Source organism: Betta splendens, chromosome 4, assembly GCF_900634795.4.
Source record: "Betta splendens chromosome 4, fBetSpl5.4, whole genome shotgun sequence".
In the NCBI taxonomy this organism is placed as follows: Eukaryota; Metazoa; Chordata; class Actinopteri; order Anabantiformes; family Osphronemidae; genus Betta; species Betta splendens.
Window position 1 is genome coordinate 3,670,753 of NC_040884.2, and position 14,263 is coordinate 3,685,015.

General features: G+C 45.1%; 1 protein-coding gene across 14 annotated transcripts in view; it reads right to left on the minus strand.

Moving 5' to 3' along the window:
• LOC114854238 (discs large homolog 1-like protein) overlaps window positions 1–14,263 on the minus strand; it is a 57,504-nt gene that overhangs the window by 5,771 nt on the left and 37,470 nt on the right. For 13 of the 14 annotated variants that reach the window (XR_008694318.1, XM_029148454.3, XM_029148452.3 and 10 more), the window contains 7 exons: window positions 14,048–14,184; window positions 13,573–13,717; window positions 12,828–12,960; window positions 11,341–11,497; window positions 10,756–10,858; window positions 3,506–3,620; window positions 210–392 (listed from right to left, as the gene is read on the minus strand). Coding sequence is in view for 13 of the 14 variants with exons in the window: in XM_029148454.3 (XP_029004287.1) it covers window positions 210–392; window positions 3,506–3,620; window positions 10,756–10,858; window positions 11,341–11,497; window positions 12,828–12,960; window positions 13,573–13,717; window positions 14,048–14,184 (973 nt within the window). In the remaining variant the exon portion in view is untranslated. Of the gene's footprint in view, window positions 1–209; window positions 393–3,505; window positions 3,621–6,193; window positions 6,676–10,755; window positions 10,859–11,340; window positions 11,498–12,827; window positions 12,961–13,572; window positions 13,718–14,047; window positions 14,185–14,263 lie in introns of those variants that run through there. The other variant, XM_029148464.3, reaches the window with a different exon arrangement.

Sequence of the window (14,263 nt, forward strand, 5' to 3'; positions counted from 1 at the left end):
GCTCATTTCCTCCCCCACCTCAGACCCCCACCAACATCTGCCCATCACTCCCTCCACAGGGGGAGACACACAGGGGACAACAGCAAAATGACTCTTCAACGTGAAGCGAGACTAATTCGTCACTGCTGAATCAGACAGTGGAGTTAGACTGAGGCAGGTACTGCATGTTGTAGTTAAATCTGAAGGATGGGAGGAACCTGAACTCTGACCTCCTGCGGCTGGGGATGACGCCGACCTCGGGGGAGTTGGAGGGCGGGGGGCTGAGGTGGCGGGCGGGCCACCACTCCTCCTCGCTCGTGCTGCTCACATGGAGGATGTCCCCAAAGCTGAACGGCAGGGCCTGGTTGGGAGCGCTCAGGTCCGACGCACTCCCGTCATAGTCGAACAAGGCTCTGCAGACAGAGAGAGAGACTCTCAGTGGGACAAACAGACAGATCAGTAATGTGAGGATTAAAAAAAAAAAGGAAATGAAGTGACAAAACACTGACAGATCTGATGAAGCAAACAGGAGTCGAAACAGCTGAGGTCTGCGTTTTAATTCATGACCTTGTTGATGTGCACACGTCTGTGTGTTTATGCAGCTGTACACATCTGTGCATGTGCGTGTGTGTGACGGTGATCTGTCTCTGCGACCACTGAGTTCCAACCCCGTCCAGAGGGAAAAGACCTGGGAAAGTAGGCCAGTGTGTGTGTGTGTGTGTGTGTGTGTGTGTGTGTGTGTGTGTGTGTGTGTGTGTGTGTGTGTGTGTGAGTGAGAGTAAAGGAAGTAGAGCTGAAGTAACAAGCAATCCCCTAAAGTCCCTGCTGCCTTCATCAATAAAACAGAGACCAAGAAACCAAGGCAGAAGAAAAGATGGAGGCAGAGACTCCAACATCATGTGATGCGTGTGCTTCATAAACCTCGCGTTTGACTGATGACAGAGTAAATATCTATTACTGTAGGCATTTACCCAGCTGCTAAAATATGCCTGTTTGCATTCAAGCAGATTCCAATCAGCATGTTTAGGGCTAAAATATGTAAAAACAAGTGGATGACATTAAAAGGGTCAAGAGGTCGAGTCTTATAAGAGCTGCAGGTTCAGCAGAGTCACACCTCAGTGAGACAATTAGAGATGCTTCTGCAGAATAGGACTTGTCCAAATATGTGCACTGCAGAAATCAGGTGCAGTTGTGTGTTTACACTAGTGTGTTGTCTCCTCATATACATACGGTGATAAGGGCAACTGTCACATGAGACTTTAAAATGTCACCGGTTCACGGAGCTGCTCATTAAAGAAGAAAATATATGATAGTGTAAAAAAACTGAATAAATAGGAGTCACGCACAACCCAAGTGTTCTTACATTACAGGTTCCACTAATGGGGAAGGGACTTCATGATGTGAGGATCAGAAATAAGTGTTTTAATATGGAGCTTTCACTGTTTCCTTTTTCTTTTGGGGCCTGTGTTTTAAAGTCACTGGTCCAGTATTGCTGCATTTCATTTCTTGGAACACAGAGCAGTAGGCGTTAGTGTCCAGAACAGTACGAAACAAATGCATTTGGGTGGAAACGCATGAAACTGATCTCCTGCTGCTGAGGCCTCAGCTGCAGTGGACTGGTATCGTTTTCCAGTGCCCGCTCTTCACATACTGTGCAGCTTCATCCATTCCCCGATCAGACCCTCGCTGACTATTGTTTTACTGTATAGAGAATAAGTTAGCATTATGGAAACAAACGTATTGTGCAGTTTGGACAGAGGCTTTTTCAGACAAATCTCTGTGGAATCAGCATTTAAAACAGCACCCCGATGGTGTGAATGCAAAACGAGCAGGACGCACACCCTTAACAAAGGTTTTGTGTCTTTCTTTGGTGACATTTCCCCCGAGGAAAGGTTAGTCTGCATCTTAATACACATACTGTATGCACCGTACAAACACACTGGCACACGCATGAGCACACACAGCAGCCTGGACACCCCCAATTTGTCACGCACCAACAGACTCAACTCAGCCAATCAGGCGCCAGCTTTCTCTCCAATATTTGCTTCCTGATTGGCCATTTGTGGCCAGTAATGAGACACAGGAACATCTGATCTGACAGTGATTTATTATGTAGGTTCTCTGCATTATTCTCTATAACCTTGACGAGATCCTGACCTGATTGTGACTTGTAGGAACATTATTGCCAACACAAAGCATTCAAATGTATTAATTTATCTAAGGTGGTGATATAGTGTTAGTATTTCAGGAATAAAACCTGTCCCGTTGATATTTTCTTCTTGGTTTTTAAGGCAGTTGATTGTCTGCTAATAGTTGAATTGGACACGCTTAAGATGCTGAGGTCTAAATTAGGACTAAGAGCAACAGTCACGGCTCCAGATTATGAAAACGTAAGGAAGCAAACGTGCTTTTATGAGTTTAATGCTGTTGCAGCTTAATGTTGACCAGCCAGAGCTTCACGAGAGAAACTCAACAAGGAGCAAGTTTTTGCACCATGAACCTGCTCTTTGGTGTGAAAATAAAAGTAATGAAAGCTTTTTTTTTCTGCAACTGTGCTTTTGTAGCTGCAGAACAACAAATGTAAAATCTGCTTTTGGTTTGTCTTACTCATCGTAGGCCACGTACATTCAAAGTCAGCAAAACACACTAAATTACAGAAATGACACATCAGACAATGCATTACTACTGTAATTATGCTGCTGCCCAGAACTCGTATTATAAATCTCCACGACCGCTGGTTTCTCCTGAATGTGACCTTTGGCCTCCAGCTCCCGTTGCTACTCTGACCTCAGCCCCGCTGCCTCAGTGACTCAGTGACTGTGTGTGAGACACTGCGTATAGTTCAAGGTGACTTTGTCCCCGCTGCAGCTGCAGTTTCACAGGCTGCGTGCACCGTTCAGCTCATGCAGTTGGTTCCTTTAATGGTGGTTTGAATTGTGAGCCCTCACATACATCCAGTCTTGTGCTAATTGAGTCATTGGGCTTTTTTGTTTTGTTCATTTAAATGTAAAGAAAAATGTACAAAAGCTTCTATTTGGAGACTCAGTGTCACATTCAGTCGCGGTTTCATCGATCGGCCTCCATTTTGCTTGTATCCCGTCTCTTTTCTGCCTTATTGAGCTTCAGCGTGACCTGTGTGAACCCAGCGACCTGAGCAGCATTTCAAACACTGGATGCACTAGCTGGATGTCAAGGAGTGGATCTTTAAATGACGCTGGTCCAAGACTGTGCTAGCGGCGCCCGTGCAGGAGACGAGGAGATCCACGACTGAGCGACGTGGACGGGTCGGGATGAGAATGACACCAGCACAGAGACACAGCAAGGAAGCAGGACAGAGCAGACAGGCGCTGGGGTGTCTTTGTCTGGCTGTGACACAGTGTTCGCCAGCTAATCTAACTGTGATTTCCTTCCTGTCAGCGTCTCATGCGCACGCACACAAAACGTAGACAGCAGAGATAAGGTTGTAGAAAGGCCGAGGGGCAGCACACAATCCACCCGTCTGCTCCGTGAGTGTGTGCTCCGTTACCTGACGTAAAGGGTGCGTTTCTGCGTGGAGCGGAGCGACGTGGAGCTGGAGCTGACACTGCTGGTCATCATCTGTTCCCTCAGGTCATGGATCTTTGCCTCGAAACGGCTGTACTCTGTGCACACACACACACACACACACACACACGAGCAGGAGGAGCATCGTTAGAGGACAGACATAAGCCGTGTGAGACAGAATCTGGGCAGATTCACTGAAAGAGGAAACCACGCACGCACGCACGCACACACACACACACACACACACACACACACACACACACACACACACACACACACACACGAGCAGGAGGAGCATCGTTAGAGGACAGACATAAGCCTTGTGAGACAGAATCTGGGCAGATTCACTGAAAGAGGAAACCACGCACGCACGCGCGCACGCACGCACACACACACACACACACACACACACACACACACACACACACACACACACACACACACACACACACACACACACACACACACACACACACACACACACACACAGACCCCTGGGCCTGCAGACGCAAACACTGAGCTCAAACAGTCAGCTTGATCTGAATATTAACTGCTGTTACATCAGCTGGGATCCATGTCAATAACATCACCAACACACAGCGGACTCACTGTAACACACACAAATGTGCACTTAAAACAGATACATGCACCATAATTATAACATTGTTGATTAAAACCTTGTTTAAATAGGTCTATGAACACAGTTAGTGGCTTGGATCACATTCTGCTTTAGTTATTAACACATTCATGTTGGTTTGTTGGTAAATACAACCCTCTTGTTAATTCTGCCCACTTCTGTTTCTCCAGTTTAATTAAATTAAGCTTTTACATATTTGCATGTAGTGCAGAATTAAAGCATCAATTAAAATGATGTGGATGAACAGGTCACGAACCACGGTGCAGGAGACTCGTGATGAACACAATGTGGTTTTAAAGACCAACAAAAAACAAGACAAAGACTGTTATCCAGTCAGATGAATTCAAGCTGGAAGCTACTGATCTCCGTTAATCACACAAACACGTGTGGCAGTTAAAGCTGTCAGACGTCAGCTGCCGCCGTGCACACGCGCACGCTTTAACACGGCGACGCTGCATCCGTGCAGCCGAGGTTTCACATCCACTCCATCCAGTCAGATGCATTCACTGGCTCAAACTCTGCCAAACCACAGCAGTGGAAACGCATCAGAGAGGAATTAAAGAGTAAAACTGAATCCCATATGTTTCCAAATGAAATTGGATTGAGAGAATGAACGAAACGCTGCCCATCATCAGTGAACGTTGTAAAATAATGAGCAGCAGAAACATATTTTCACCCACAAAACAAGGATGTGCAGCTTCTAACAACACTTGGGCTTTAATTGCCAGCAGCAGCTCTAATCCTGGATTCTCTCAAATGACAAGTAGCAAACAGAGCAACCAGTTGGTGATCAATGCGACGTGAAATGATTTCCTCGTGCACTGAGAATAGCAGCAGCCCTGAGCTTTAGTGTCCTCCTACGACGGCACGCGCTGCAAAACCACTTTAGGTTCTGACCCATTTTTTCTAGTGGCCATAAAAATGTCATTGTACCTCTTTAAATATAAATGTGAATTATTCACGGAAGTGCACAAGGTATGAAAAGGGTCCTAACTGTGCATTTTTAGAATTTGTCATCATCGTCCAGCAGAAAGAGTGAAAATACAGAATATGATGAGTAAAGTCTCACACTTTTAAAATTGCGGTATTTATTTATTTATTGTGGTTTCAATTTGTGTGTGTGTGTGTGTGTGTGTGTGTGTGTGTGTCTGTGTGTCTGAACCTTTGCCTCGGACTACAGAATCTGATTAACCCTGAGTAATTCAATCTTAGTGGAGGTGTTATGGACACACACACAACGAGGCGTGCGCTGATCTGAACCTGCACAACAGCATCTGCTGATTTTTGTCTGATTTCCCTTAAAGCCCCAAACAGGACAAACTGTACTGAGCCAACTCAAAGTCAAGCACATCTAATAAGGTTTATATTGAGTTAACACTGAAAGCCTTTAATCTGTCCACACTGAGGGGAAAATTAGAAAAAGTGACTTTTTTTCTGAAAATGTAACATTGTCCTTTGATCTTGATTCATTTTCGTCGCTGAGCTAAACCCGACGTTTTCAATCTCCGCTCTAATCCAGTGTAAATCTGTGGATTAACACTTTGTTTCAGAACGTTATCATGCAGACGCGAACTTTCAAATCATCACCATCTACTGTAAATGTTTTTGTCAGCGCACAACGCCTCAGTATGAGCATCAGAGGATTAAGAGGAGGAGGCGCGGCGTGACAGAGTGGGATGGAGGGAACGGTACAGTACATGAGCTGATCCTGTCGCTGAGCCACCAAACAAAGGCTGCGCTTTCACTGTTACATGAGTCTCAAAGGGAAAGACACAGGCTGATGTGATCAGTTTGTTTGTTACCAATGTCACGTGTATCATCTCTGTTTTCACAGAAACAGAGCGATAAAAGTTCAGTCCTCAGATAAGATGATGTAAAATGACCAAGCATGAATTCTAATACTCGCAGCAGCTAACGCGCTAAAGCTCCATCACATCGCACTGAAACAGGTTTGTCCTTTTTACACAGCCAAGCATTTAAAGATTCAGAGTAAAGGCAGAGCTAAGGATTAAAGTAAAGCCGTTCTGTACTCACTTGCTGCTGGAGGAGAGGAAGCCTCAGCGCGATGCGATGCCGGCGCAGTTCAAATCAGTGTGTGTGTGTTAAAGTTGGGTTAGAAGAGCAGCGTCCTGGGGTGTGAATGGGAAAAAAACCATAGAGGCAGGAAGAGAGAGAGCAGGTGCGTGTGTGTGTGTGTGTGTGTGTGTGTGTGTGTGTGTGTGTGTGTGTGTGTGTGTGTGTGTGTGTGTGTGTGTGTGTAAAAGAGAGATGATGGTGATGGTGATGGCAGCTCCACTTTGGATCCAGAGAGAGAGAGGAGGTGTGCGCGTGTGACATGTGTGTGTATATGTGTGTGTGTATGTGTGTGTGTATAAAAAAAAAAAGTCAGTCCAGCGCCGCTCAGCTGCTGCGGACACAACAGATGCGAACTCACTCGCTCTCTACTACACTCGTCTCGTTCTCCAGCTCTTGTTCGCTGGTGCGTTGCTTTGCTCCTCCCCCTCTTTGATATGACAGCAGCTCGCCATAGGGTGGAGACACACACACACACACACACACACGCATGCACCCATGCACGCACGTGCACACACACACTGTTTCCTTGGGTCACTCATGCAGGATGCTGCGTTAATGCCAAGCTCTCCTGCCCTACTTTGGCCCAGGGAATAGGTCTTTATGCCACGCAGACACAGTCAGGCCTGAGCAAGCGTTTGAAATATTGATTTTCTGAGAAACTTCATCAACAGCAAAATGCACATTTTTATCGTTTTGTGTGAAAAGACCATTAAAGGCACTAGAGTCCATCATCACAAGTACAAGGACATTCAAATGTTTCTGCTCTGCATGATTTATGTCTGTCTGTCTCCATCTGTCTGGCTCTTGCCTCCATCTTCCTCAGCTTCCACACAAACAGATATGCTTCTATTTGAGCGTCTTTCTCTCTGGGCGCGACTTCGAGCCGGAATCGGCTGCAATGTGAAGTTTCACATGAGCGGCACCTAAACTTCTTTGTCAGCACGCGTCGCCTCAGTGCGGCACTGCTGGAGTCAGAGCAACCGGGGAAGATGGAAGGACGTGATGGAGAGAGATAGAAAGGGAGATGAGAGGAGGAGGGGAGGTGGAGCTGGGGGGAGGGTGATGACAGAGACTAATGGCTCTGGGGCTCATATTCCCTCCTTCCTTCATTTACCTCTCCTGGCTTCTCTCCAGAGTAGCATTGTTTCTCCATTCAGCAGCTGGCAGAGGCCGTTCCCACATTGTGCAGCTTCAGTGCTTTACAAACCGCAGGAGACGGGCGCTTCTCATCTGTGGGTTATGTGCATTGCACCAATATTTCCCTTAACAATCATCATCGCCTCCTGTTTACGCATCCTTGATTACAGATACAAATGCTTGAATCTGGTTCACAGATGTTTCTGCGTTCCATCTACAGCATCACCTCTGTAGAAACATTCAAACTAACCACAGCTCCCACCACCATCAGAGTGGATCCATGCTTTGAGTCAGACACTGAGCCCGGGTTGAACACATTGTGTGCTGGGTAAATGTCATAAATACAGTCTCTACACACAATGTGTTTGCTAAAAGGGAAATGAAGCCTCTGTCTTTGTCTGTGACCAACCAAAATGTTCCCCTTGCATTAAAACACGACTTACATTCGTCAGTCCTGCACAGCATGAGCCGCCTCCACGCAAACTCGCTTCATTAAGTTACAAAAATCCTGTGCTCTGCTTTTCTCAGAGCAGATCATAAGACAAACGTAACGCTGTGTGCGAGAATCGATGCAGGACTCGCCGTGGCTGCTTTATAATCGATCTGCTGAAGTCTGTATCGGTATTGATCAACGTATCAGATTGCAGATGAGATGAACATGAAAAGAGGAGAAAATCAAAGCACAAACAGTCAGAAATATTCAAAATAAAGATTCATCTCTGTCATCTCACCAAAGCAGCCTTCTGTACGAACTCAATAGACAATATTCGCACCACATTTTGTGTGAAAGCCAAAAAATGCTGCTATTAATCCTCTGCTTAAGTGGTGACAACAAACACAAACACAAACACAAACACACACAGGTGAAGATAATCCACTCTGCATCGCGCGCGCGCGTGTGTGTGTGTGTGTGTGTGTGTGTGTGTGTGTGTGTGTGTGTGTGTGTGTGTGTGTGTGTGTGTGTGTAATCCTGGCCACTAATTCTGCTGCCAACATCAAGGCATTACTTACTGAAACTTAGATCATACTTTAAGGTCACTGCACTTCAGTGACATTTATTCAAGATTTTCACTTGTGTGAGTTTAATAATTTTGTGTTAATTCTTGTTCTCCCATAATATAATTTTATTTCATTTAAATGGAAAATGACTGGGGAAACAAACAGATGAACATGCAAGTTGCAGAACTTTGCTTTTAAAGGGACATCAAAGAATGTTGATTCGTTCGACTTGGAGAATGTTTCTGTACATCTAATAAACACAACAGATGTGTTTGTCATATGCTGACAAAAGGGAAGGAGTCTAAAGGCTCAAACTTTATTGTATTCCTAAAAATCTTACTCAAACTGTCCAGATGGAATGAATCCACTCTAACTGTCTTTTCTCGCCAAAACAACATGACAACCACCAATCTGATGAATTGAAGAAAACTGGCCTAAAATAGACAGAAAAGGGGAGAAATCCAGGCTCATTCTGCTCACTCATCTTTTTTTTTCAATTTATAATAAAGTAGGAAAAAGAGACCTGCACGCTTCGGCTTCTACCACACCACACTTTACCGAACACCAAGAAGACGTGCAGATGGAGGGATTTTAGTTCTGAATCCAGCCCAGTCGTCTCCAATGGCCAAACGTAAATAATATGAACACACTGTCAGCCACGGGTCTAATTTACTGATTAAAAATACCCTGAACATGATGGAGGACGTCTGCTTTACTCACGTAGGATGAGGGCTTTTAGACAAACACTCTCCATCTGCTGCTTCAGCTAAGACCAGGTCTCTACCTGCTGCATCAGCTTGAATTAGCCGAGCTTCTGCCTGCACACGCAGACACCGCGAGGAGCGCGGTCCTCTCCATATTTATTAGAACTAACAGGAGGAGACCTACACACACACTCCTGGTGGAGGCCATTATTAGTTCTTCTCTCACTGGCAGGAAGGGTGTGTGTGAAACAGAGGGAGCACTGCTGCTCACCGCCTGCTATCGCCACAGGAACAGGACAAACGTGGACCTGACGCACACTCAGACACACACAGCGTTGACCAAAGTCCAGAACAGACAGAAGGTTCTACTTAGAGTTCACTCAGCAGACACTAATGAGGTGTAAGAGAGTCACAACACACACACACACACACACACACACACACACACACACACACACACACACACACACACACACACACACACAGAGTTCTAAAGCAGAGACGAAACTCAAACCAAGTGTGAATTATTACCTTATCACTGAAGTCAACTGAGCACAATGGTAAAAGGTAGGCAAAAATAGGCAAAATGTTCAGTAGTTTCTAAACATTTTTTTTTATATATACTCATGGTTCACTGTGTTTGAAAAGCTAAACAGCTTCTGGATTCCACAGAGCAGACAGTGTCTTAGGAGGCGGTTAATCTCCAGGTTGTATTTTATTGCTGTTGAAGGATTCATTTTGGACTTTGTGGCACTGTCCGTGGTGCTGATCTGACTTTGCACGACAGAAAGGATCATCCACATAATTCACTTCCATAAAAATGAAGTGCTCTTTACGGTTAAATTTTTAATTAAATCCTATTTTAATTGCGTGACCTAGTTTACCTAGAAATTGTAAAAGTGATAATAAAAGCTTCATTCTCGTTCTGTTTCTGTTGTAGAAATAACAACATTCATCAGATAATTTGATTACGTTCTAGTTCTAGTTCTACCCTCTCAGCCTTAACAGAATAGAGCAGAGACATCAGCTCCTCCAGCAGACTCATTTCTGAGGTGAATCAGGGACTCTGGAAGCCTGATGCAGTTTGTGCGTGAGCCGTATTTGGTTGTACTATACTCAGGTGGCCCACCGTGACAGCATCCCATTAGCTGAGCCACTCAGCTGCTATAACCTGGTTTCCTAGGTTACGGCCTTCTCAGTCACTCCCAGCAGACGTACATCCAGGAAAGTGTTTATTGGAAAACATCACTCTCCCGTTCAGTATGTGTTTATACTTTTAAATCATGTGGTCTTTGGATCTTTAAATTACAGATTCAGAGAATGAGGATATTGAGAGTTCTCCTCCCTTTAGAGCTTTCAAGGGCTGCTCATTTATTTGTTCAGCATGATTAAGTTTAGGAGGTTTCACATTAGATGTGATGGATAACGTTTTAGTAAGTGTGTATTGCTAATCGTTTCGCACATTTGTATGTACTGTAAATCGGAGATGCAAGTGTTTCTATTCCTTGCTGTCAAAACCATAGTTTACATAATTAAAAGAACAACATCCCAATAAAGGCTGTGCATCCTTGTTGGCATCCTATCACACCATACCTACCACCGCCCACTAAAGCAGCATCCATGACATGAAGACTTGTTTTTTTGCTACTGCAGGTGTCAGTGAGCGTCTGCAGTACTCACCCTCTGGTCTGTATTGTGCTACTATGGTAACCGTCTGTCCGGCGTTCTTCAGCGCGGCGGCTGCCTGTTCGTGTGTTGCACTAGACAGGTCCACGCCATTAACCTGGACACGAACAAATTAAAGGTCAGATCAATAGCAGCGCGACTAAAGTCAAACGAGTGGCTATTAAAAACACTTGTCTTCGTGTGCTTCCAGTAGGTTACAGGTGACAGCTCGCACGGGAAGAACCTTCAGGTGTGAGAACAACGGCATAAGCATCAAATCACTGAAGATTAAAGCCATCACTTCTTCAGAAAGCAAAATGCAGCACAAGCATTCACCTTGTGTTTTCCAGTTCGAATCGCAGTAGAAAGTGTGAATAAATGCACACACATTGAGTTAAAACTATCCATCTTCAGCAAATAATTCAGTTACTTTAGATTGTAGGAGTCCACGTCAACAATGCTCTGGAGAAAAAAACAACTTAAACCAGCAGAGCGGCGCCCTTGAAAAGCCAATAAAACCAATACAGTAATAACAGCAGGGCCTGAATTATTAATATTAATGCATTGAGCGTTTTGTATGTACGAGGTCTGTGCTCGTACCGAGAGGATGCGGTCTCCCTTCCGTAGCTCCCCACACAGATCGGCTGGACCTCCAGCAAGAATAAAGGAGATGAAGATTCCTTCTCCATCCTCCCCACCGACAATGTTAAAGCCAAGACCCGTGGACCCTCGCTGGAGCACCACCCGCCTGGGTTCTCTGGAATGAAAGCAGTCAAAGGAGCACACGTCGTTAAATATAAAGTGGGCTGAAGCGACTTCTACAGCTAATGAGTGTTTCCCTCTTTTGCAGGAATCTTGTATAAATATTAACAATATGATATAAGTTAATTTGAAGCACAGGCCTAGCAGATGTTCTTCAGTACTATCTAGATGATAATTACAAAGAAAATATGTTGCAGCTGTATTATTAAGCAGCTACTGTAGCAAATAGATTCTAATGTATATAAATGTTTGAATTTAAATGGTTCCCTGCTTTTACCAGCAGGTGTCAGTGTTGCATCATCTCTGTTTTTGTTGCATCGCCATGGTTACCGATCCTGCGCTAAACACGCACTTCTGACTCAGTTCATGAGCATTAGGTGGTTTGACTCATTAGTAAATCAGCACAACTTGAATGTTTTTTGACAGTGGAAGGTAAAAATGAACACCACAGACAATACAGGCTGCTCATGAAAAAACAGTCAGGGCAAATATATGAAACTGCTTCTTTTATTACTGCTATTTCTTTTAGATTTTCTTTTGCAGAGCTGGTGTTTTGGCATCTTCAATCTCTAGCTGATCAAGCTGAAATCGCATATGTTTTTTTTGTCAGTGATAATATCTTACACTCGCCTGGCAAATAGTTAAAAAAAAAGATGTAAAAACAGCAGCGAGAGTTAAGGCAAAGTAATGCTGACATCAAACCATGACCATCACACAGAGTCTGCGGCTTATCAGATTTATTAGAACCAAAGTGAGCCGATTGGGTGAGAGGTTTATGACGAAATGAGTCATATTCTGGTAACCACGGTGATGCCAGTTGAGTGACGAGGGTTGTGATAGGCTGTAATCCGTCCATTAAAATGGATTAAAGATAGTAGAGCAGCACTGGGACTGCAAATGCGTGTGTGTGTGTGTGTGTGTGTGTGTGTGTGTGTGTGTGTGTGTGTGTGTGTGTGTGTGTGTGTGTGTGTGTGTGTGTGTGACCTCGGTTCACATTCCAGACTACATTTGCGCTGCCATCTGCCTTTCACTCACAAACACACAAACCTTCACACATACATGCAGCAGCAGCTTGAGCAGGCAAGGACAGAGGTCAGTGCGTGTATGCTGGGCTCTTTAGGACAGTGATTCACAAACTGATGTTTTCTATGCACTAAAACCATCAGTCACAACAAGATCCGATGATCTCTAACCCTGTGACTAGGCTTTACATTTACCTAATGGAGCAGCGAGCTAACAAACAGCTACAGATGCCCACAGAACATCCTCAGTACCAGTGGCACCAGGATTCGTGCCCCTTTGTGTGATTATATTTGAGGTCTCACCTGCTGAAGTCTTCGTCTCCAGTCAAGGTCCTGGGCAGTGGCGAGTACCTGGGCGTCGTCAGGGGGGCGGGACTTGCAGACTGGCTGCCACTCATGTAGGGACTCACATGATTGTCTTGATGTGGGGAGTATGCTGAGAAGAAGCAACGAGTTTAATTGATTATTATGGAATATGTTTAAAGCAATAACACAAAAAAAATTTACAGAGCAGCCTGAAATCATGGACCATTATGATTCGTAATCTACAGTCATTTATCCTTTTAGTTGTATTTTTTCCTGTCTGGATTTCACTACAACCTAAATTTAAATCCTAGGAACACATATTTCATGCACTAATTAGGAAACGTGTAGCATCTACTGATTGACTGATTGTTTGTACTGTAAGCCAAAGTAAATAAACTAACTAATAACAGTAATTTAGCCTTTTACTATTTAACGTACGAGAACATTAGTAAATAAGCTTTATTTTGATATACAGACTGTCTTAGCCGGAGCCTCTATAAAAAACACCAGCGCTTTCTTTTGAACCTGGATGTAAAAATATCCACTGGCAGCTTTGCTTCTTGCCGCTCTTTATAGTTCAACACCACCTGGTGTAAAACGCTCCAGCCTCTATAGTCGCCGCCGAAGCAGGTTGTTTATGACGCTGTGAAGAAAAGCGAGAGGCTGGAAGACGCCAGGTTCCACAAACGAACGCCGCTCGGCGCTCACGTAAAACCTGGACCCTGGATTCGGGCGAACTCACAGTTAGTGACGTCCGGAGGAGGGAAGCTGTCGTTGATGAAGAGGGACGTGTGCTTGGCCACACGGAGGTAGACCACGTCGGGGGTGGACTTCAGGGCGGCCACCGCCTCCTCGTGGGTCACCTCCTCCAGGCAGGAGCTGTTCACCTGCGGAGCCGCGAGGACACGAGCTACGCATCAACACGGCTCAAAAACCACTAGTTCTGGGTTACTTCAACGCCAGCACGAGCCTGCGTTAATGGAGAAGACGCTCATCATCTAATCAGCGTTTATTGTCCTCTGTGCTCTGTTGCAGGAGCAGAATGGAGATAATCTGATGCAATCACACCATTATACACTGGCCTCCTTCATTTAGTCTGACACAGCAACGTGGTGAATAGGTAATAAGTCAGAATTGAATACAGTGGGGTAAATGAGATGAGGCATGTGCTTAGTGGACGTTCGTTTGAAGGCCCTCGTTTGATTTTCATCTCCTACCGTCACGAGTTTGTCCCCGATCTGCAGCCGCCCGTCTTTGTGTGCAGCCCCTCCCTCGATGATCTTGGTCACATAGATGCCGTTGTCCCCTGGCACGTGCTGGTTTCCAACTCCGCCTGCGATACTGAACCCCAACCCTGAAGGAAAGCACGTTTTAATTCAGCTGTTGCCGTCGCTATCGCGGGCGGCGCCGACGTCTCACTCAGGCTTTCGCAC